General features: G+C 35.5%; 1 protein-coding gene across 8 annotated transcripts in view; it reads left to right on the top strand.

Moving 5' to 3' along the window:
• Positions 1-23,461, top strand: part of GPHN (gephyrin) — a 624,681-nt gene that overhangs the window by 500,419 nt on the left and 100,801 nt on the right. For all 8 annotated transcript variants that reach the window (XM_065872421.1, XM_065872425.1, XM_065872422.1 and 5 more), the window contains 2 exons: positions 2,374-2,511; positions 20,487-20,579. In XM_065872421.1, coding sequence (XP_065728493.1) covers positions 2,374-2,511; positions 20,487-20,579 — 231 coding nt within the window. The remainder of the gene's footprint in view (positions 1-2,373; positions 2,512-20,486; positions 20,580-23,461) is intronic.

The raw sequence follows: 23,461 nt of genomic DNA, 5'->3' as shown, positions 1-23,461 counted from the left end.
TTGTACAGCAGCTCAGTATTGTCATCAGAGACTCTGCCTCTTTTTATTCTCGTGTTTCCAATACTTATGTGTGGGTTTCTAACCTCATGGTTGAAAAATGGCTATGGCACCTCCCAATATCTAACCATGCTCGCCTCTTAAAGCTTTATCTCTTTATCTTTTTATTTGTAGTAGGAAGCCTGCCCCAGGAACTTCTTCCTACATCTCACTGACCAGAACTATATCATATGGCGAGTCTTAGCTGAAAGGTGGCTACGGAAGAAGGGAATTGTGGATATCAGTTACAATAGCCAAGCAACAGTGTTTGCAGTTACTCCTTTTATGTTTACCCTTTGGGCCAAGTTGTTTATGCATGGGCCAAGTTGTTTATTGTGCTCTAAGAATTTCCTTTTTGTCATTAAATGATTCATTTATTAAGTCAACAACTATTTATTTTTTATTGCCTAATATGTGCCAGATACTGTTCTAGGTTTTGGGGATGACAACAGTGAATAAAAAAGACAAAGTTGCTGCTGTCATGGAGCTTACATTCTACTAAGAAGGTTATAAACAAATAAGTATAAATATATATTATAGGTATATAAATATCAATATATATGTGTATATATATGTATATATATATATTTTTTTTTCCCATGAAGAAAAATAAAGTAGGGTAAGGAGAATAGAGAGTGATGGTAGGTAATATTCTATGTAGGATGTTTAACAAAGGCCTCTGATTAGGTGATCCTTTAGCAAAGACCTGAAAGAAATGAGGGATGAATGGAACCATAATATCTGGGGAAGAATGGTCCAAGTAGAGGAAATGGCAAGTATGAAGACCCTAAAGAAAGATGTATTTGACATTCTCAGGCAAGGAACCAGTTTGGCTAGAGCACATTGAATAAGGGTGAAATGATAGGAGAAGAGAACAGTGTAGGCTATAATATGTTGGGCTTTGAGGGCCATAGCAAAGATTTTACTCTGAATGAAATGGAAAGTCATGGAGAGTTGTGAGCAGAGATTAGCACAATTCAACTTACAGTTTAAAAGGAGCATTGTAACTACTGTGTGGAGAATAAACTGTAATGGGACAAGGATAGAAGGAAGGAGACAAGTTAGGACACTATTCAATTTCCCAGGAAATAATTGATGGTTCCAATTATTGTAATAATTGTAGAGATGGTGAGTAATGATCAGATTCTAGAGACATTTTAATGGTAGTTTAGATATGGTCCTGACGAAACTAGAAGAATCAAAGATGTCACCAAGGTTTTGGATTAATAACTGAGTGAGTAGAGTTTCTATTTACTGAGATGCAAATTGCAAGAGAATAAGACATCGTGCAGGTAGGTTAGGAGGGTGGGGAATCAAGAGTTTGATTTTGAGCGTGTTAAGTTTGAATTGCCTGTTGCACATTCAAGTGCATATGTGATGATTTATAAGCTTGTAGATATACACTGTTATCCACCAGCTATTTGGATGACATATAAGTCTAGAGGTGAAGGTAGGGGTTGGGGTTGGAGATATAAAATTAGGGAGTTTAGTGTATGGGTGGTATTAATGCCAGGGGACTAGATAAGGTTACATGGGGAGTGAGTAAATAATAATATTTTTCTATGTTTTTAGAAGAAAGAAAATTTCCTATGAAATTCTGAATAAATTCAAGTTTGTATATTTCACTTCACTAACTAGCTCATTAAGTGTTCAAACTTCAGTATAGTAGTTAAGGACATGGACTCTAAAGCCTGGCTACCTAGGTTTGAATCCTGGCTCTTCAGTTTCTAGCTTTGCGATTTAGGCCAAGATATGTAAACCTCTTTTTCCTCATCTGTAATAAAGGATAATAATGATGGCTCCCTTTAGGTTGTTGTGAAGATTAATTAGAATAGTGCCATGGCACATAGTTAAGCACTCAAAAAGGATTAGCCACGGCTTCTCTGGTGGCGCAGTGGTTGGGGGTCCGCCTGCCAATGCAGGGGACGCGGGTTCGTGCCCCGGTCCAGGAGGATCCCACATGCCGCGGAGCGGCTGGGCCCGTGGGCCATGGCCGCTGGGCCGGCGCGTCCGGAGCCTGTGCTCCGCGGCGGGAGGGGCCACAGCAGTGAGAGGCCCGCATACCGCAAAAAAAACACAACAACAACAAACAACAAAAAAGATTAGCCAATATCATCATTAAATTTCATCAACTTTTGACACATGGTGTAACATTACTAACTTGATTTAATGTTCCACCAAAGCAGGCTATATTTTTGGAAGCAGGAAAAAGTTTCTTACCTTGTAATCTTCATTTCTGGACACATGAAATTGAGAATTGTTGATATTTATAAGCCTTTCCCACTTTTTAATCAGTGTTTCAGCATCATATTCTTAGTTAATTATCTTCCTGTTTAGGTCACAGTGCTGTTGATATCACCAAGGTGGCTAGAAGACACCGCATGTCTCCTTTTCCTCTAACATCTATGGACAAAGCCTTTATCACAGTCCTGGAGATGACTCCGGTGCTTGGGACAGAAATCATCAACTACCGAGGTACTGTTATATTTGCCCATTGCCTTTTATTTTCATTTTTTTTCCAAATAAGATTCATCTAACACTAATACACAGTTTTCCTGAAAGAGAAATGTTATTATTACTGCAATTATCATCATCTTGCTTTTTGCTTCTTATTTCTACTCAACTCTAAGATCAATCTTAATGGTATACAGAGTAAAATACCCATAAAGCTTCCTTTACATAAAGAAAAAAGGAAAAAGTCAACAGTGTTTCTCCTGTTCATCAAAATACCAGTACTCTAAAGAAAGGGCTGTCAGCCCTGAGTGAGAAAAACAGTTGACTGTGAGTCTGCCTTATGTCCTTTCTGACAGAAATGGGAGATAACTAATGTGTCTCGTAATTATTTTCATTTGTGGAAATCATGTTTTTAAATGTAAAATGTAAATACTACGTTAATTTATCTATGGATCACTGAGCAACCAGTCTGATCTCAGTTTTTCTGCTTCATATATCTTCTCATTTTCTGCTCTTAGTTTAGTAGTACATTGAGACCAGCTTGTGGAAAGATAATGGAAGGGTAGTTTTCTCCAGTGTTTTCAGTTTTTAATCAACTACTTCCCTTTCTAAAAATTCAGTTCAGGTGCAATCTGAATAAAATGTAGTTTCTTAATTGTTTTTGTTATACAGATAAAAACAATACAAAAGGATTGCTTTTACAAATAAAGGACTTTATTCACAGATCATAAAATACTCAAATTTCAATGAACATTAGAGAGCATCTATACAGACACCATAATTTTTCTACAAGAAAACTCAAACTCAGATAGAACAGCAGAAAAGGAATAGGATTAAGGCTCAAGACTTAACATTCTTGGGAATTCCTTTGCAGTCCAGTGGTTAGGGCTTGGCGCTTTCATGGCGGTGGCCCGGCTTCAATCCCTGCTCCGGGAGCTAATATCCCGCAAGATGCGTGGCACGGCCAAAAAAGAAAAAAAAAAAGACTTAACATTCTTATTTTTACTACATAATAGTGCTCTTCTTCCAGTGTTGAAATATAAAAAACAATAGTAGATAAAGTAACAAATTATGTGAAAATTAAAAGGCCTAAAATTAGTGAAATATTAAATGCCAAATTCTAGCTCTTTGATCCCTGACGCGACTTAGACAAAAATTATTTTTACATAACTTACACCTATCCTACATCTTTGACTTACATTCTTTTAGATATGTTATCATTAGGTTTAAACCTTTTCTTTTGTTTTTGTTTTATTCCTCATTAAAGGAAATAAAGATAATAAAACTGACTAGAGTGGGGAGTTAGGAATTAACTACATAATTTCAGAAATCAAGTTTAATGAAATAGGTTTCTTTCTATTATTAAGTACAGATATTTAGATATTTTTATGTCAAGCAACACTAAGACATCTTCAGAAAATATGAATGTAAAATTAAGTTGAAAAAATTTACATGTTATAAAAATAAGTTAACCATCCCTGGCCTCTTGTAATATCAGGGTAGTTTCTCTTAACATCAGTCCTTAGAAAAATCTCACTGTGATGCCAAGTCACATTTAGACAGAAATTCCAGTCCTTTTAAGGAAAAAGCAGAACTGGAAATGGCCATTTCTATTTCTCCTCTAGAAAAAAAATAATACTGTCAGGTGGATTCTCTTTTCCTTTCATGTGCTTGTTTCCCCTTCATTTGTTCATCAAATCAGTTGTCACTCATAAGTAAGCAAACTCTTCATGGACGGTTAACTTCTTGTCAAGTGTTTCCATGCATGATGATGAAAAATAATAGTTAGGTTTGCATTCAACCTTTGAGTTGGATCAAACTCGATTTGTAATGCAAAAGAGCATTATAATTAAACCTCCTAGGCACTTTAATTAGTTGTTTAGAAAACAACACCATATATAGAAACAATTCGATTTGTTTAACAATTATCTATTAAAAATCTAAATTCCAGGTACTATGTTAAGTCCAGATAATGCAAAGATGAATAAAATAAAACCCCACCCCATGCATCTCACTGTGTAGTGCAGGAGAGGGACAGATAAACAATGTGGTACATTTTCTCCTTTACTGGCTCTTTTGTAAGCTTGCCTTCCTTTGTCAATTCCTTGAATATGAACTTTCTTTAGAGTGTTTGTCTCTGACCCTTTTCAGATCTTACACGTTCACTTCAGATAACCTCATACATGCCAATTGTTTCAAGTACCAACTATTAAGTGATTTCTAAATCTGTATCTTTGCCCAGACCTTGCCTGAGCTCCAAACTCTTACGACAAATGTATACCTGCTGCTAGTAAATTTAACATGACCAATATTAAACTTATTTTCTTTACTTCTACAATACTCATTTCCTCTACGTCCTCTTGAATCTGTCCCTTGTTTGCCATCCCCACTGCTATGATTTTAATTTAGGTCTTTATTATTAACTTCCTGGATTATTGTAAAGGCTTCCCTCCCCCAATTAGCATCTTTACATCCATTTTCCAATTTCATACCAAAGTTATCTGTTCAAAATTTGATATTAACATTCCTGCATATAACTCTTCAGTAGTATTCCTCATAACCTCCAGATAAAATTCAAATTCCTTGATATGTCATATAGGGCCCTTTATAATTGGCCACTATGTATTCTTTTTTTTCTGACTTTATTGAGGCATAATTAATAAATTAAAATTGTGTATATTTAGGGTATACAACATGATGATTTAATATATATATACATTGTGAAATAATTACCATAATCAAGCTAATTAATACATCCATCACTTTATAGTTACTCTGTGTATGTGTATGTATGGTGAAAATACTTAAGATTTACTCTTTTAGCAAATTTCAAGTATACAATACAGCATTGTGACAATACAGTCACCATGCTGTACTTTAGATACCCAGAATTTATTCATCTTATAAATGAAAGTTTGTACCCTTTGACCAACATCTCCCCATTTTGCCAGTACATGTTTTTTAAGATTAAGCTTAAGAAGCTCTCCTCCATGAAGACATTTCTGGTGTCCACTTCTCCCTTTCCCTAGCTGGGTTAAGTATCCTTCCTCCATGTTCCCATAGCACTTTGTTCATTCATTTTGTAATAGCAATGACTGACATATTTGATCACTGTCTCTCATAAGTGCCCTAATAAACAACATGGGTATAAAAAGCTGAGTGATCTAAATGTGAATCACTATAAATTGAGTTTTGAGTCAAATGTGGCCTGTAATTCTCTTACTCAAGATAAGCAATTTCTCCCCAGAAAAAAGATTAGAAACTCATTCTCACTATACTTTAAATGTTATCTTTTCCGAGGATGTTTGCATTTTAATGAGCAAACCTTCATAGTTCATTTTGATTTCAACTAGATGCACCTCTAACTATTGAATTTCATAGGGGTGAGGAGGACTGAAAGGCCTTCACAGTTCTCTGAAATCCCAAATATTTTGCCTCTGCAAATACTCTGACACCTACAATTATAGAAGCCTGTAGAGGAAAGCCCATGTTTCCTAAGAGAGATCCAGAACCACTGAATCTATGAGGCAGTTTGCTACTGTAGGATCTCTAAAATTACTTTTTATATGTCTGTGAAGGTTCAACAATAATCCAGAAAACTAAGAATAAATCATGTATACAGAAGTGCTGGTAGTGATGCTCTCAAGGTCATACATATAGGGTAACTCTGTGAAGGAATGTTACCATATAATATATTAAATACTTATAATATTACAATAAGAAGGTAACTTGGAGATGAGGTAGTCTCTCTTACTTTAAAGACAAAGGAATTTAGGACCAAAGAGGTATAATAATGTTCTTAGAGTTAGGAAAATTGTTATGATTAAAAACAACTAGAACCTAGGATTCTTGACTCCTAGTCTACTGTTCATTCCATTATAGCAAAGTACCTCTCAAATCAGTATGAAAATTATTCTTCTAAAGTAAGTGCCTAGATGTGTAAAGTGTATTGTTTGTTTGTTTAATCTATTTTGACTACAGGTGAATTTTCTATTGTCTCTGGTCTGCCTTTTAGCGTATCTACTATTTTCAGCTCCTATCTGCAAGCAAGGCCTTTAAGGAGCAAGTGCTCCACCGATTATAAATACCTTACTTTGGTTTCTTGGGAGAGGAATACCAATAGAAGATAACATTTGCAAGACTACCATTTATGATTCATCTTTGCTTATAAAATGCATGACATGAACACATTACAAATTCACACTTGGTACAGTACTAGCTACTGAAAGGCAGATTCAAATATTCTAGAATTCCCTGTAATCCCCAATATTGTTCAGTTAACAATGGAAAAACTATAACCTTTGAATAGAAAGGATTCTGCCTTCTTAGGAGCATTATTTTATAAGCGCTAGGCTTTTATTTAAGATTTCATGACCAAAGACTTTAGCATCACTGACCTCAGTTCTTTGTATTTCCACAAAAGACTTAAGCAATTCTAGACAAGGAAGCTTTAAGTTTACTGAACTCAGTTTAAAGCAGTGAAGTATCCTTTTTAGAATATTGACCACAACAGAGGTAGTTCTCCCTGTCTCTGACCTAAAGCAAGATATATTTATAATACATTTTAAAAGAAAAAATATATATGAAAATATATAATGATATGCATAGAAGGAGGTATGAAAGAGGATGATTAGTCAACCTGGTTGTGACATAGGAATAATTCAGCCAGCATTATAGGTCTGATTCCTCTGTGAGTTAATTTTACTCAATTGTGTAACTATAAAAAGAACTCCCACACACAAGGGGGCTTTATGGGTGCCTAAACAGTCATAATATCTAGTTGAGAAGTTACTGCTGCCTGGCTCCTTTTCTAAAACCACGTGCCCAAAGTTTATTCAACACTAATACTTGGGCTCCACCTATGGGCAAAGAGAAGAGATGGTTTAACATCTATCTAAGTATGTATATGTATGCAAGGGAGACTGCCCCATGTGATAAAGTAATTTGCAGCACTACTATATACTTTTTAAGTTCCAAAGTCGATCATTGAAAGAAATGTAATATTGACTGCTTGGAAGAGCTATCCATTGTCTAATCCTTGAATCCTACTGAGATATATGGATATAGTTGCTGCTGTAGCAGAGGGGTGTACCTGACGTTTATTCCTTCAGTTCTCAAGTATTTGCTGCCAGCTGGGAGTCCTTATCATTTTCTAATCAATTGCATTTTTCTCTTCAAATCCTTTCCCTTGCCTTACTCAGGCTTTTAGAAAAAAACTTGAAGTAATGCATGTTTTTCTCTTTGAAGAGACGTAAGTTCTGCTGGTAGGTTAACTTGATACCAACTCCAAAAGCAGAACTAATCCAGTAGGGATCTAATTTACCTTAAAGATAGAAATCCCTATATTTAGCCTGAGTACAAAATAAAAATCTGGCCGATTTTCTATTACTAGATTTATATTGATAACCTTAAGCATGAAGCTGTTCTTTCTTTCCAAATGAAATGTTTTATTTTTCTTTCCAAGATATTTTAAAGATCTATAAAGACCAGATGGTATATGTGTGCTTCAAATATGACTTTTCTTGACTCTTCTATATATAGCTATATGTTAAAATGAGAGAAATATTCTTTTTTTAAAAATCTCTTATTCTTGCCCTTTAAAAAATAAGTTTACTGAAATACAATTCATATACAGTATAATTCACCCACATAAATTATACCGTTCAGAAGTTTTTAGTATATTCACAGATATGTACAGCCATCACCACAGTCAGTTTTAGAACATATTCACCTCAAAAAGAATCCCCATCCCCTTTAGCTATCAGCCTCCTCCTGTCCCCACAGCCCATCATTCAGCCTTAAGCAACCATTAGCCTACTTTTTATCTCTATGGATTTACCTATTCTGGACATTTCACATAATGGGATCATATAATATGTGTCTTTTATTACTGGCTTTTTCTACCTAGAATAATATTTTCAAAGTTCATCCATGTTGTAGCATGTATCAGTATCTCATTCCTTTTTAAAATATTACTGTAGTAAAAAAATATATAACATAAAGTTTATCATCTTAACCATTACAGTTCAGTGGCATTAAGTACATTCACATTGTTGTGAAACATATCTCCAAAATTTTTTCATACTGGATACCTGAAACTCTTTACCCATTAAACAACAACTCCCTTTTTCCTCCTCATCCCAGCCCCTGGTAATCACCACTCTACTTATTATTTCTAATAATTTGACTACTTTAGATATGTTATATAAGTGCAGTCATACAGTATTTGCCTTTTTGTGGCTAGCTTATTTCACTTAGTATAATGTCCTCAAGGTCTGTTCATTTTGTGCCATGTGACAGTATTTAGATATATACACCACATTTGTTAATCCATTCATCTGTTGATGGACATTTGGGATGCTTCCAACTCTTAACTATTATGAATAACCATACTATATGAACATGGGTGTACAAATATCTCTTCAAAACCCTGCTTTCAATTCTTTGGGATATATACTCAGAAGTGAGATTGATGGATCATATGGTAGGTCTATTTTTTAATTTTCTAAGGAAACTTCTTCTGTTTTCCATGCTGGTTGCACTATTCTACAATCCTACCAACATTACATAAGGATTCCAATTTTTCTACATTCTCATCAACACTTTTTATTTTCTGATTTTTTGATAGTAGCCAATTTATGGATGTGGGGTGATATCTCATTGTGATTTTGATTTGCATTTTCCTGATAATTAGTGATGTTGAGCATCTTTTCATAAGTTTATTAGCTATTCATACATCTTTAGAGAAATGTCTATTCAAGTCCTTTCCCATTTTTAAAAATTTTTTAATTTTAGTTTAATTTGTAATGTTCTGTTAGTTTGAAGTACACAGCAAAGTGATTCAGATATATATATATGTGTGTATATATATATATATATTCAGATATGTGTGTGTATATTCTTTTTCAGATTCTTTTCCATTATAGGTAATTAAAAGATACTGAGTGTAGTTCCCTTTGCTATATAGTAGATCCTTGTTGTTTACCTGTTTTATGTGTAGAAGTGTGTATACGTTAATCCCAAACTCCTAATTTATCTCTCCCCCCACCTGCTATCCCCTTTGGTAACCATACCTTTGTTTTCTATGTGAGTCTATTTTAGTTTTGTAAATAAGTTTATTTGTATCATTTTTTTAAAGTCCACATATAAGTGATATCATATGATATTTGTCTTTCTCTGAATGACTTACTTCACTTACTGTGATAATCTCTAGGTCCATCCATGTTGCTGCGAATGGCATCATTTCATTCTTTTTTTTTTTTTTTTTTTTGCGGTACACGGGCCTCTCACTTTGTGGCCTCTCCCGTTGCAGAGCACAGGCTCTGGACGCGCAGGCTCAGCGGCCATGGCTCATGGGCCCAGCCGCTCCGCGGCATGTGGGATCTTCCTGGACCGGGGCACGAACCCGTGTCCCCTGCATCGGCAGGCGGATTCTCAACCACTGCACCACCAGAGAAGCCCCATTTCATTCTTTTTTAAGGCTAAGTAATATTCCATTGTGTATATACACCAGTTCTTTATCCACTCATCTGTTGATGGACGTTTAGGTTTCTTCCATGTCTTGGCTATTATAAATAGTGCTTCTATGAATATTGGGGTGCATGTATCTTTTCAAATCAGAGTTTTCTCTGGATATATGCCCGGGAATGGGATTGCAGGATCATATGGTAACTCTTATTTTTAGTTTCTTAAGGAACCTCCACACTGTTCTCCACAGTGGCTGCACCAATTTACATTCCAACCAACAGTGTATTTGGGTTCCTTTTTCTCCACACCCTCTCCAGCATTTATTATTTGTAGGCTTTCTAATGATGGCCATTCTGACTGGTATGAGACAATACATCATTGTAGTTTTGATTTGCATTTCCCTAATAGTTAGTGATATTGAGAATCTTTTCATGTGCCTATTGACCATCTGTATGTCTTTTGTGAAGCAATGTCTGTTTAGGTCTTCTTCCCATTTTTTGATCAAGTTGTTCAGTTTTGTTTTTTTTTATATTAAGCTGTATGAGCTGTTTGTATATTTTGGAAATTAATCCCTTGTCAGTAGCATCATTTGCAAATATTTTCTCCCAGTCCATGGCTTGTTTTTTTTGTTTTGTTTATGGTTTCCTTTGCTGTGCAAAAGCTTTTAAGTTTAATTAGGTCCCATTTGTTTATTTTTCTTTTTATTTCCATTACTCTAGAAGACGGATCCAAAAAAATATTGTTGTGATTTGTGTCAAAGAATGTTCTGCCTGTGTTTTCCTCTAGGAGTTTTATAGTATCTGATCTTAAATTTAGGTCTTTAATCCATTTTGAGTTTATTTTTGTATACAGTGTTAGAGAATGTTCTAATTCCATTCTGTTACAAGTGGTTTCCCAGCACCACTTATTAAAGAGACCATCTTTTCTCCATTGTATATTCTTACCTCCTTTGTGGTAGAGTGATAGACCATAAGTGTGTGGGTTTATTTCTGGGCTTTCTATCCTGTTCCATTTATCTATAAGTCTGTTTTTTTGTGCCAGTACCATACTGTTTTGATTACTGCAGCTTTGTAGTATAGTCTGATGTCAGGGATCTTGATTCCTTCAACTCCGTTCTTCTTTCTGAAGGTGTTTTTGGCTATTTGGGGTCTTTTGTGTTTCCATACAAATTTTTCAATTTTTTGTTCTAGTTATGTGAAAAATGCCATTGGTAATTTGATAGGGATTGCATTGAATCCATAGATTGCCTTGGGTAGTATGATAATTTTAACAATACTGATTCTTCCAATCCAAGAATACGATATATCTTTCCATCTGTTTGTGTCATCTTCAGTTTCTTTCATCAGCATCTTATAGTTTTCAGAGTACAGTCTCTTGCCTCCTTATGTAGGTTATTCCTAGGTATTTTATTCTTTTTGATGTGATGGTTTCCTTAATTTCTCTTTCTGATCTTTCATTGTTAAGTGTATAGACATGCAACAGATTTCTGTATATTAATTTTGTACCCAGCAACTGTACTGAATTCATTGATGAGCTCTAGTAGTTTTCTGGTAGCATCTTTAGTATTTACTATGTATAGCATCATGTCATCTGCAAACAATGACAGTTTTACTTCTTTCCCAGTTTGGATTCCTTTTATCTCTTTTTTTTTCTCTGTTTGCTGTGGCTAGGACTTCCAAAACTATGTTGAATAAAAGTGGCCAGAGTGGTCATCCTTGTCTTGTTCCTGATCTTAGAGGAAATGCTTTCAGCTTTTCACCACTGAGTGTGATGTTAGCTATGGGTTTCTCATAGATGGCCTTTATTATGTTGAGGTATGTTCCCTCTGTGCCCACTTCTGGAGTTTTTATCATAAATGGATGGTGAATTTTATCAAAAGCTTTTTTCTGCATCTGTTGAGATAATCATATGGTTTTTATTCTTCACTTTGTTAATGTGGTATATCACATTGATTGATTTGCAGATATTGAAAAATCCTTGCATCCCTGGGATAAATCCCACTTGATCATGGTGTATGATCCTTTTAATGTATTGTTGGAGTCAGTTTGCTAGTATTTTCTTGAGGATTTCTGCATCTATGTGCATCAGTGATATCGGCCTGTAATTTTCTTTTTTTGTGATATCTTTGTGTGGTTTTGGTATCAAGGTTATGGTGGCCTCATAGAATGAGTTCGGAAGTGTTCCTTCCTCTGCAATTTTTTGGAATAGCTTCAGAAGGATGGGTATTAACTCTTCTTTGGTCATCTTTACGATGATTACCATGAACACTTTCTCGGGTAGATTGACTCTCTCCACATCACTTAGTGCTTCTTCTGGGGGTTTTTCTTGTTCCTTTGTCTGAAACATCTTCCTCTGTTGCTTCATTTTGTCTAAATTGCTGTTTGTATTTTTATGTATGTGGTAGATTTGTTACGTTTCTTGACCTTTGAGAAGTGGCCCTCTGTAGGAGATGTCCTGTGTGTCCCAGCAGTGCACTCCCTTCTTGTCACCCAAGGGCCAGGGGCCAGCTGGTCTGTATCTGGCCTTTGTTCGCGGACTCGATATGCAGGCTGCAGGACTGTAGTTTTCTTGCCTCTGGTGTCTGTCCCCTGGTAGATGAGGATGGTCTAGAGGCTTGTGCAGGCTTCCTGGCAGGAAGAGTTGGTGCCTGCCCCCTGATGGGTGGAGCTGGGTCTTGGTCTTCTGGGGGGCAGAGCCATGCTTAGGGACGTGTCTAGAGGTGGCTGTGGGATCAGGAAGTCTTTAGGCAGCCTGTCTGCTGATGGGTACAGCTGTGTCCCTATCCAGTTTGTTGTTTGGCCTGAGGCATCCCAGCACTGGAGCCTACATGCTGTTGGTGGGGCCAGGTCTTGGTGGCAAAATGTCAGCCTCCAGGAGAGCTCACACAGATGAATCCTCCCCGATATGTCCTCCACCAGTGTCTCTGTCCCCAAGGTGGGCTATAGTCACCCCTTGCCTCCCCAGGATACCTTCCAAGACCAGCAGGTACGTCTGGCTCAGGTTCCTATCAAATTACTGCTTTTGCCTTTAGTCCTGGTGTGTGTGAGATTTTGTGTGTGCCCTTTAAGAGTGAAGTCTCTCTAACACAACACTGTGAAGCAATTATACTCCAATAAAGATGTATTAAAAAAAAAAAGAGTGAAGTCTCTATTTCTCCCAATCCTGTGGAGCTCCTGCAATCAAGCTCCACTGGCCTTCAAAGCCAAGTGCTCTGGGGGCTCCTATTCCTGGTGCCTTTCCCATTTTTAATTGGGTTATTAGATCTGTTTGTTTTTGAGTTGTAGGATTTCTTTATGTATTCAGGAGATTAACCCCTTATCAGATATATGATTTGCAGATATTTCTCCCATTTTGAAGTTTGCCTTTTCACTCTGTTGATAGTATCCTTTGATGCACAAGAGTTTTTAAGTTTGATGTTGTCCCCTGTGTCTAGTTTTGCTTTAGTTGCCTGTGCTTTTGTTGTCATATTCAAGAAATGATTGCCAAATCCAATGTCATGAAGCCTTTCCTCAGTGTTTTCTTCTAAGGTTTTATAGTTGTTGGTTTTACATTTAGGTCTTTAATCTTTTTTGAGTTAAGTTTTGTATATGGTGGAAGATAAAAGAGTCCAGCTTCATTCTTTCAAATGTGGCTATCCAGTTTTCCCGAAATCATTTTTTGAAAAGGTTATCTTTTCCCTATTGAGTGGTCTTGATATCCTTGTCAAAGGTCATTTGACCATATACATGAGTGTTTATTTCTGTGCTCTCTATTCTATTCCGTTTGTATTAGACAGAGTTCTCCAGAGAAACAGAACCAACAGAATATATATAGGAGGAGATTTATTATGAGGAATTGACTCACATGATTATGGAGGCTGAGAAGTCCCATGATTTGCCATCTGCAAGCTGGCGACCCAGGAAAGCTGGTGTTATAATTCCAGTCCAAGTCCAAAAGGCTGCAAACCAAGGGAGTTGATATAAAGCCCATCCAAGGGCAAGAGAAGACCAATGTCCCAGGTTAAACAGGCAGGCAGAAAGCAAAAGGGACAATTTTTTTCCTCCACCTTTTTGTTCTGTTCAGATGCCCAGTGGATAGAATGATGCCACCCACAATGGGGAGGGCAATATACTTTATTGATTCCACCAATTCAAATACTAATCTCATCTGGAAAAACTCTCACAGACACACCCAGAAATAATGTTTAATCTAGGTATCTCATGGCCAGTGAAGATGACACATAAAATTAACTACCAAACCATTAGTCTATTTGTCTGTCTTTATGCTAGTGCCACTCTGTTTTTCTTACTGTAGCTTTGTAATATGTTATAAAATCAGGAAGTGTGAGTCTTACAACTTTGCTTTCTTTATAATCGTTTTGGCTGCTCGGGGTCTCTTGAGATTCCATATGAATTTTAGGATGAATTTTTCTATTTCTGCAAAAAATGCCATTTGCATTTTTATTGAGATTACATTGAATCCATAGGTGGCTTTGGATGGCATGGCCACTAAGAATATTATGTCTTTCAATCCATGAACAAAGGATGTCTTTCCATTTATTTGTATCTTCTTTATAATTTCTTTCAGCAATGTTTTATAGTTCCCATTAATACCTCACTCCTTTTTATGGCCAAGTAATATTTCATTTTATGTATATACTATGTTTTATTTATCCATTCATCAATTGATGGACTGTTGGATTGTTTCCATCTTTTGACTGTTAATGAATACTGCTGCAATTAGTATTTGTGTACAGTTTTTTGCATGGACATATGTTTTCATTTCTCTTGGATTTGTCCTTGCCTTTTAAGAAGAACTGAATTTAAATAATAGCAGAGACTCCTCTGGAAGCCTAAGCTGCTATAAGTCATTTTAAATATAACCTGTGTTTTTTGCTTTGATTAACCATAAATGAAAAATACAGTTCTCTTTCTTCAGAATCTTAAGAAACAAAACACACACTTTTCTCACAGTCACCACCTTGAGAACTCTTACACACAATTTTGCAAATACTTGCTGATATATTACTAACTGAATATACAAGAGTAGTAATCAGAGGGGCAATAATCAAGGAGAACCTACTGTCTTAAATGGGGTCTTGAAATAGGTGATAGACATTTATTGATAACAAAAAGGAAGATGATAGTCCAGGTTTAGGAAAGTCATGACTGTAAGCATGGAGGTGAGCATCCATTACACACACAAAAAATGACTTGCTTAGAGGAGTCTAAGTGGGAAATAATGAGAGTAGAAGTTAACAAGATGTCCTCCTCCATTTTATGTATTCTCTGGATGAAGTTGGTTGTATTTGATTGATATTACCTTTTTCTCTATTTACCTGACATTTCTTTCCCTCCTTAGTTCTAATCATTAATGTACTCAATCATTGACTCAGTCATTCAACAAACATTTACTGGGTGCCTTTTAAGTATCAAGCACTGTGCTTGGTACTGGGGATACAATGATGGGTGAGATATGCTGTGACAACAAGGAATTCACAACCTGATGGAGAAGTCAAGATAGTTTCACAAACAACTGTAATGTAATGTGGAAAGTGTACCATAACAGATGGATACAAATGTTTTAAGAATATGAAGACTAAGTACAATCCCTCCAAACCATTCTGTATCTTGTCACTAGGCAAGTTCATAAAACGTTCCATTATCTCTGAAGAGACTTAAACACTGCTGGGAGGTTAACTTGAAGTCATTACTCTGCTTAAAAATCCTACATTGGATTCCCATTTTCATAAGGTTAAGTTTAAATTCCCTCGATCCTGCTTCCGTTGTCTAAAATGTCCCCTCCTTTCTCCTACTTGGTTCTTACTTCAAACTGTGAAACTCAGCATAGATACCTCATCTAGGAAGATTTTCTTGATGTTCCACAAATTGTTGGTTAGGTGGGTTTTTCTGTATGCTTCCGATATTGCCCTGATCATATATCTGTCACTGCCCATATCATACTATCTTGTAATCATATTTTTATTTTTCCATATCCCCCTCTCTCACATGCACTGTTACATGTGCATTCCTTGAGGAAATCAGCAAGGTCTTACTAGTATTTTTGTCCCCAGTGTCTAGCATATAGTAGGTTCCCAGTGTTTGATGAATGGATAAATAAATTGGTCAATGAACTAACTTTTCCTGGTTAGAGACAGAAGGCCAAAGACATGACATCTGAGCTGAAACTTAAAGGTTGCCTAAGATTCACTAGGGGGAGAAAAGAAGAAGGAAAAAATGTATTGCTGTCCAAGGCAACATTATTTGCAATGGCATAGAAATAAGAAAAAGCCCACCATGTTTAAGATGTGGCAAATCATTCTTTGTGTCAGAAACTGGACACTTGTCAAAAATAAAGTTCAATCTCAGTATAAACATTTTCAAATTACGCTAGGCAAGTCTTATGCTAGAAATATAGAATTCTTAAAATAGGATCTGTGTATTATTTTGTAGCCTAATGAAGCTTGGGTAGATTGTAGCATTTAAATAACTCGCTTATAGGATGTAAAGAAAAGGGAACCTCCTCGTACACTGTTGGTGGGAATGTAAATTGGTACGGCCTCTGTGGAAAATAGGATGGAAGTTTCTCAAAAAACTAAAAACAGAACTACCATATGACCCAGCAATTTCACTCCTGGGTATATATCCAAAAAAGCAAAAACACTAATTCGAAAAGATACATGCACCCCAGTGTTCATGGCAGCATTATATATGATTGCCAAGATATGGAAGCAGCCTAACTGTCCATCAGGAGATGAACAGATAAAGAAGATGTTACACACACACACACACACACACACACACACACTGGACCACTACTCAGCCATAAATAAAGAATGAAATTTTGCCATTTGCAGCAACATGAATAGACTTGGAGGGCATTATGCTAAGTGAAGTAAGTTAGAGAAAGACAAATACTGTATGATATCACTTATATGCAGCATCTAAGAAATACAGCAAATTAGTGAATATAATAAAAAAGAAGCAGACTCACAGATGTAGAGAACAAGCTAGAGGTTACCAGGGTGGGGAGGAAAGAAGGAAGGGGCAAGTTAGGGGTAGGGGAGTAAGAGGTACACATTATTAGGTATAAAATAAGCTACAATCATATATTATACAACACGGAGAATATAGCCAATATTTTGTAATAACTATAAAGGGAGTATAACCTTTAAAAATTGCAAACCACTATATTGTACACCTGTAACTTATAGAACATTTAAAGCAACTATACTTCAATAAATAATTAAATAAACTCACTTATTCTTGTCATATGTACATCTTCCCAACCCAGAGTTATTATTTGAGCCTCCTCAGATTTGAGGGCTATTTCTTAGTGTTTATGTGTATGGTAGGATGGGGGTAGGGGGTCAATTATTATTGGAAACTTACGGAACAGAGTTTTTACTTTAGTTTCCAGAATCTAATTTTGTCAAATTATGATTGAGTAGACTCTATACCTTAGGAACCCTCCAGAGTGGAATTGCACAGTAAGATATATGAGTAACTCAGGCATTAAAGGGAGAAATCAAGTCAGCTGATACCCTTTTCTCTAAATTGGCTGTCAGTGAGAACTTAGTTAATTTATGTTAAGCCACTACGATATCTACAACTGTCAGTATCAATAGTCTTTCATACTTAGCATACTAAGTGTTCAACCTCTTTCTTTCTGGAATACAGGAATAAAAAGAGCCATGATGAGCATGTATCACTTCTCCTGGGCTACTGGCAAGGACTTAGGAAGGAAAAATAACATGTGCTAGCTGTTGATGCCATCAGTTCTTTGTAGTTTTTTGTGATGGTGGTAACACATACATAAAATAAGATTTACCGTTTTAATTGTGTTTAACCGTACAGTTCAGTGACATTAAATACATTTACATTATTCTGCAGCTGTCATTACCATCCATCTCCAAAACTGTTTCATCTCCCCACACTGAAACTCCATACTCATTAAAAAATAACTTCCTATTCCTCCCTCTCCCCAACCCATGGCAACCACCATTCTACTTTTTGATACTATGATTTTGATTTTGAATATTCTGATTACCTCATATAAGTGGAATCATACAATATTTCTCCTTTTGTGACTGGCTTATTTCACTTATTTTCACTTATTTTATAATGTCTTCAAGTTTCATCCATATTATGGCATATGTCAGAATTTCCTTCCTTTTTGAGGCTGAATAATATTCTTAAATGTACATACTACACTTTGTTTATCCATTCATCTGTCAGTAGACACTTGGGTTACTTCCACTTTTTGACTACTGTATTGTGAATAATGCTGCTATAAAAATAGTGCACAAATATCTGTTCAAGTCTCTGCTGTTAATTCTTTTGAATATATACCTAGAAGTGGAATTGCTGGATTATATGGTAATTCTATGTTTAATTTTTTGAGGAATCACCTTGTAGCTTTTTTAAACGTCAGGGAAACAGAGGAAGAGCTGTACATGGAGAGTATGTAGCTATTGCCATTGTAGTAATGATTGACACGCTAAGATCTAAATTTCATTCCTACCTTAGCCACCTGTGAAATATATGGCCTTGGATAAGTTACTTACCCTGTTTAAATTTCTCTTTTTTCATCTGTGAAATGAATATAATAATGCTTTACTAGATTTTTTAAGGATTAAATGAGATTATATATGTATATAATATTACTTAGTAACTTATAAAATGCTATATAAACATTTACTAGATTAACCGCACCAGCTGCCAGAAAAACTCAGCTCTGGTGCTATATTTGATTATTAACCACTGTTACTGAGCTATGCCACATCCCAGAAAATTATTCTCTTAGGATCTGAACTGGCATAGCACTTATATTTTCATTCGGCACACCAGACCAGAATAGTTTCAGATAAGGAGCTACCCCAGGTAGTTCATTGTGGCCCTGGACAGATGTCACGGGGCTCACTACCAGAGACTGCCTTATAGCTTCAGGTTCATTTGGGAGTTAATGTTGTATATATGAATACAAACCAGACCCTCTGGTCCTACCACTTCCCTGGTCTTACAAAGTATGGTCCATAGCTACAGAATAGCTTCAACCTCCTGGGAGTACCTACAGCTAGAATCTGCTAAGAAGTTCTCCCTTCCAATTCAGGTGTCACTTTCCTTAAAAAGAAAGAGTCAACATCACTATCACTGTGGATCAGAGTACAAAATTTAAAATCTGTCTGTCCTTACTTCTTTGTCCTGGAATCTGGAAACCAGAGGCTCTAGGTGGCTAAGAAGGACAAAGCTAAAAACGAAAAAGAAACAAACAAAATAAGACTCATCCAACTCTGGAAACAATGGAATTTTCTAAATCTATACAAACATCTTATGTAAATCAAGTTCTGTATTACTTACAGTCTTTGGAGAGAAGCTTGATTTTTTTTTCCTCCTCCTCTTCTTCCTTCTCTATCTCCTATTAATTATTCTGTTACTTCTTTAGAATAATAACAATAGTAATAATAATAATAATAATAATGACAGATTCTGACTAGAGGATTTAAGGAATTGGTCATGACTCTTGAAACTTTTATTCTTTTTGGCACTAAATCAAACTCCTGAGCTGTAACCAAATGTGATTTTCATCCAGAGTGGATGAATAGTGGTTTGAATAGTCACTTCACACAATAGATCAATGGTGCTCTTCTTATAGTCACTAATTTTTTTTAGGTTAATAAAGCCAAAATTTTGGCTAAAGTTAAATAGAATGATAAGGAAGCTCCTTTCTTTTCTTTACTTTTCTCTTCTAAAGGAAAAAAAACTCTAGAAATTACATGTGATCATTGTAGAAAACTTGGAAATTTTCAGAAAATTTTAGCAAAGGGTATAAAATTATACATAATTCTAACATACTGCAGTAAACAAATACTTTATATTTTCATGTATGCCTTTCCCATCTTTTTCTATTGCTCTATATACATATATCTTAACATAGTTAGGATTATACATTGTATATACAGTTCTGCATGTTTTTAAAATGTATGTCATAAGAATTTTCCTGTGTCAGTGAATATTTTTCATAAATATTACTTTAGCCTGTATAATATTTTATCATAAGGATACATCATTGTTTAAATTTATGTATTGTTAAACTTTTGATTTCTTTCCATTTCTCACTAATGTAAGCAACTCTGAAATAAACATGTACAGAAAGATTTATCCATTTTCTTAAGATGGATTTCTAGAAGTGAAATTACTGGATCAATGACTATGACTGTTTAAGAATTTACTTTTTAAAGAAAATCATCTTTGGATTGTTAAAGGATTAATGACACATCAACTTGAACACATCTTTGATGACTGTGTAGCTACTCATATTCAAATAATCCCTGGAAGCATTGCTATTAATTGACTGAATCTTAATCTTTCATTTCAGACACTAGGATGCATCTCTTCCTTCTGTCGCCTATTCCTTGGGATAGAAATCAGGAGATCTGACTGAGCCCTTATACAAGCCTTGTCAGACAAGTACCTATGTCCATCTTGTTTAGGACTACCTGTTTAACCCACTGCACTTAGCATCCATATTTTCCTTCTTTTCTCTTACAGATGGAATGGGGCGAGTCCTTGCTCAAGATGTATATGCAAAAGACAACCTACCCCCGTTCCCAGCATCAGTAAAAGATGGCTATGCTGTCCGAGGTAAATATTTTGGTTTTCTTGAGTATCAACATACTCACATTGTAATTTGTTGGGTTTTTTTTTTTCAGATTTTTGGCTCAGCCCAGGTACCTAATGACTATTACATCTATTTCCCCCTTGGCTGTCAAAATAATTTTATTCACAGATAACAATGTTAACCTACACCTATATATTTTCCAGCACAATCTTGATTAAAACTTTTCAGTGACAGTACTATAGTTACTTGAAAATTCTTACTTACAAATAAATATGTAGAGGTTGATAAAGACACTGTATCATGATTTATTCTTTCGGCCTCTACACATACCAGATGGCAGACAGTCTTGGTCTGGAAGTCCAAATGTTTTCTAGTTGAAAACATCTATATGGTCCAAGAAAGAAGAGCAAACTCCCAACACAGGGATAAAGTGGGGAATTTTTTTTCTCCTGCTTTAAACTCAAACATCAATAAGGGCTTCATAGAAAGCAAGCATGAGGAAAACCTCTAATTCCCTAGAAGATTCCATATTTCAAGGCTCTGAAGCCCCAGATGGTACCAGCAGCTCATGCCTTTAGAGTTGCCTGGGATTGCATGAAGCTCAAAAGCAAATACTAAATAGCATTTGCCTGCCTAAAGTCCAATCTACGAAAGAACCCAAAATGAAAATGCAACTGAATTGCTTAGAAACTATTATTGGTTATTAACTCAAGGCTGGTATCATTGAAGAAATGTCTAAAAACATTTCCCAGTTTATCAAAGCTGTTAAGAAGGCCAGTTCCTTTTTAATGGTCATTTATGGAGTCCCTTACTTGATTTTTTGGTTTTGGATTTTTTTTTTACTCTATCTAGCTATTAAAATAATTTCTTCTTCCTTGTAATTAAATACATTCATTGACCTCCTCCGTGTTCCATTGCCATATCTTAGCAGTATCTTTCTCTGTTGGAGACAGTAGAACAAATGGTTAAGATTATGGACTTTGAGTGGTAGAAAAGTGAGTGATAACAAAGTAAGAGTGATCTGGGTTCTAGCACCAGTTTCATCTATGTAAGTTTGAGCAAATCACTTAAACTTTTTGAGCCTTGGTTTCCTCATCTATAAAATGGTGATAATTATAACAGTATTTATCCCAACAGGTTATTGTGAGAATTAAGTGAGACTGTAGAAAGCCTTAAAGTATATGGCAAACACACACACACCAAAAAAGCACTCAATCGTTGTTTTTTAATGTTTAATAATAGTACCTATTATTACTATTTTTTTTATTATTATTATCACATTTTCTTAAACCATCTCTGAAAAAAGGATAACATTTATCTAAACTGTTATTCTCATAAAATGGTGGAGAGATTAATTCCTACTAGTGTATTCTTTCTCAGGAAACTGTCTTAAATGCACCTCATTCAGCTCTATCTCACAAATTAGAGTATTTCTGAAAATATAAATAACAAATCCCCAATGCCTCCTATGTTTTCTCTTCCAAATTCATTTCTTCTATAGTGTTTATTATAATGAATATTATCCAGAAAGAAATTTATTTTAGTCTTCTGATAGCCTCACTGGCTCTTGTTTCTTATTCCCTCTAAAATGTAAATTCTGTTTGAACTTATAATTGGTAGCCATATTGGATTGCTATGAAATGATGAATTCTTACTTCCAGAGTAGAACAAACAACTACAGCAGATGAAACACCAAAAGGACAAGAAAGTCTATTTTTTATATTCTCGGTAATGTAAAGTAAGAGAAAGTGAGAAAATAAATTATATTAGGCAGAATTATTCTGAAACAGAAAGTTGTTCTGTGATTTTTAGATGAGGTAGCAGCAGCTCAATAAAAAGAAACTATTGCTTTTAGCTTTTCTAGTTAGCCCATGTGAGCCAGGAAAGAGCCTTTCTGCAACTGTAGAATCTATCAAAGAAATTTATATATAAAATTACCATTTAGTATATCATTTATTTTGTTTTAGAGTGGTGGTGTTTTTAGTTATTTCACACACATACACAAGCACACACACACACACACACACACACACACACAAACATTTGAAATGACATCTTACGGTATAAAATGTTCAACAGATAATCCACCATGCAGCTAATTCACATTATTTCTTTCCTGTGAAACATTGCTAGTTCTCTAAGATATGGAATGTATAACAGAGACATAACACATAACAGATAACCATCATGGATATGGTTAAATTTCAAAGTAGGAATGACTGGTTAATTATGATCAACATAATTAAGGCAGCAGAAGTCATCAGTGAACAAAAAGGCATGGTCTTAGTCTTTTCTGTATTATAATACCAACCCCAGGCAGTGTTTTGGTAAAGAATATCCTTGAGGCTATTGTTGTGGCTCTCTACCTCTCTACTTTGTATACCTTCTTCTCTCCACCCCTTCTTCCTTTACTCCCACTCCTTTCTCCCCACTCCCTTTATTCTCCTTGTTTTTCTTCTCCTCTGCCTTTGCCTTAGGCCTTCCAGTAATAACCAGTGGCACCTGTGAGCATTGCTAACCCTCTAGGTGTAAAGAGGTTGCTAACTTGCTCTGGATCACTAAGCATTAGCCAGTATCCTTCAGAAACATGTGGGATAAAACTCCAAACCAGTTGGAGGATCACTTGCTTTAAGGTATGTGGGTTGAAAAATCAAGACAGTAACAAATAGCTAAAGAAATAAGAAATAGGAACAGCTTTTAAAAAATAAAGAATAGAGTATAAAGAAGATAGGAATCAAGTGATGATGATGTAAACTAATAAACCTAAAACTACATTCAGGAGGGAATGAATTTGAATGATGAAAGAAGAGAAAAGAAAATGAAAGTAGCATTTACCAGTTAGAAGCAATACAATAGTTTTTTTCGTATTTTTGAGGAGTTATTTCTCCCTTCACACTGATTAAGC

The sequence above is a fragment of the Phocoena phocoena genome, chromosome 2 (assembly GCF_963924675.1).
Source record: "Phocoena phocoena chromosome 2, mPhoPho1.1, whole genome shotgun sequence".
NCBI classification, from domain to species: Eukaryota; Metazoa; Chordata; class Mammalia; order Artiodactyla; family Phocoenidae; genus Phocoena; species Phocoena phocoena.
This window is presented reverse-complemented; position numbering and strand designations above follow the sequence as displayed.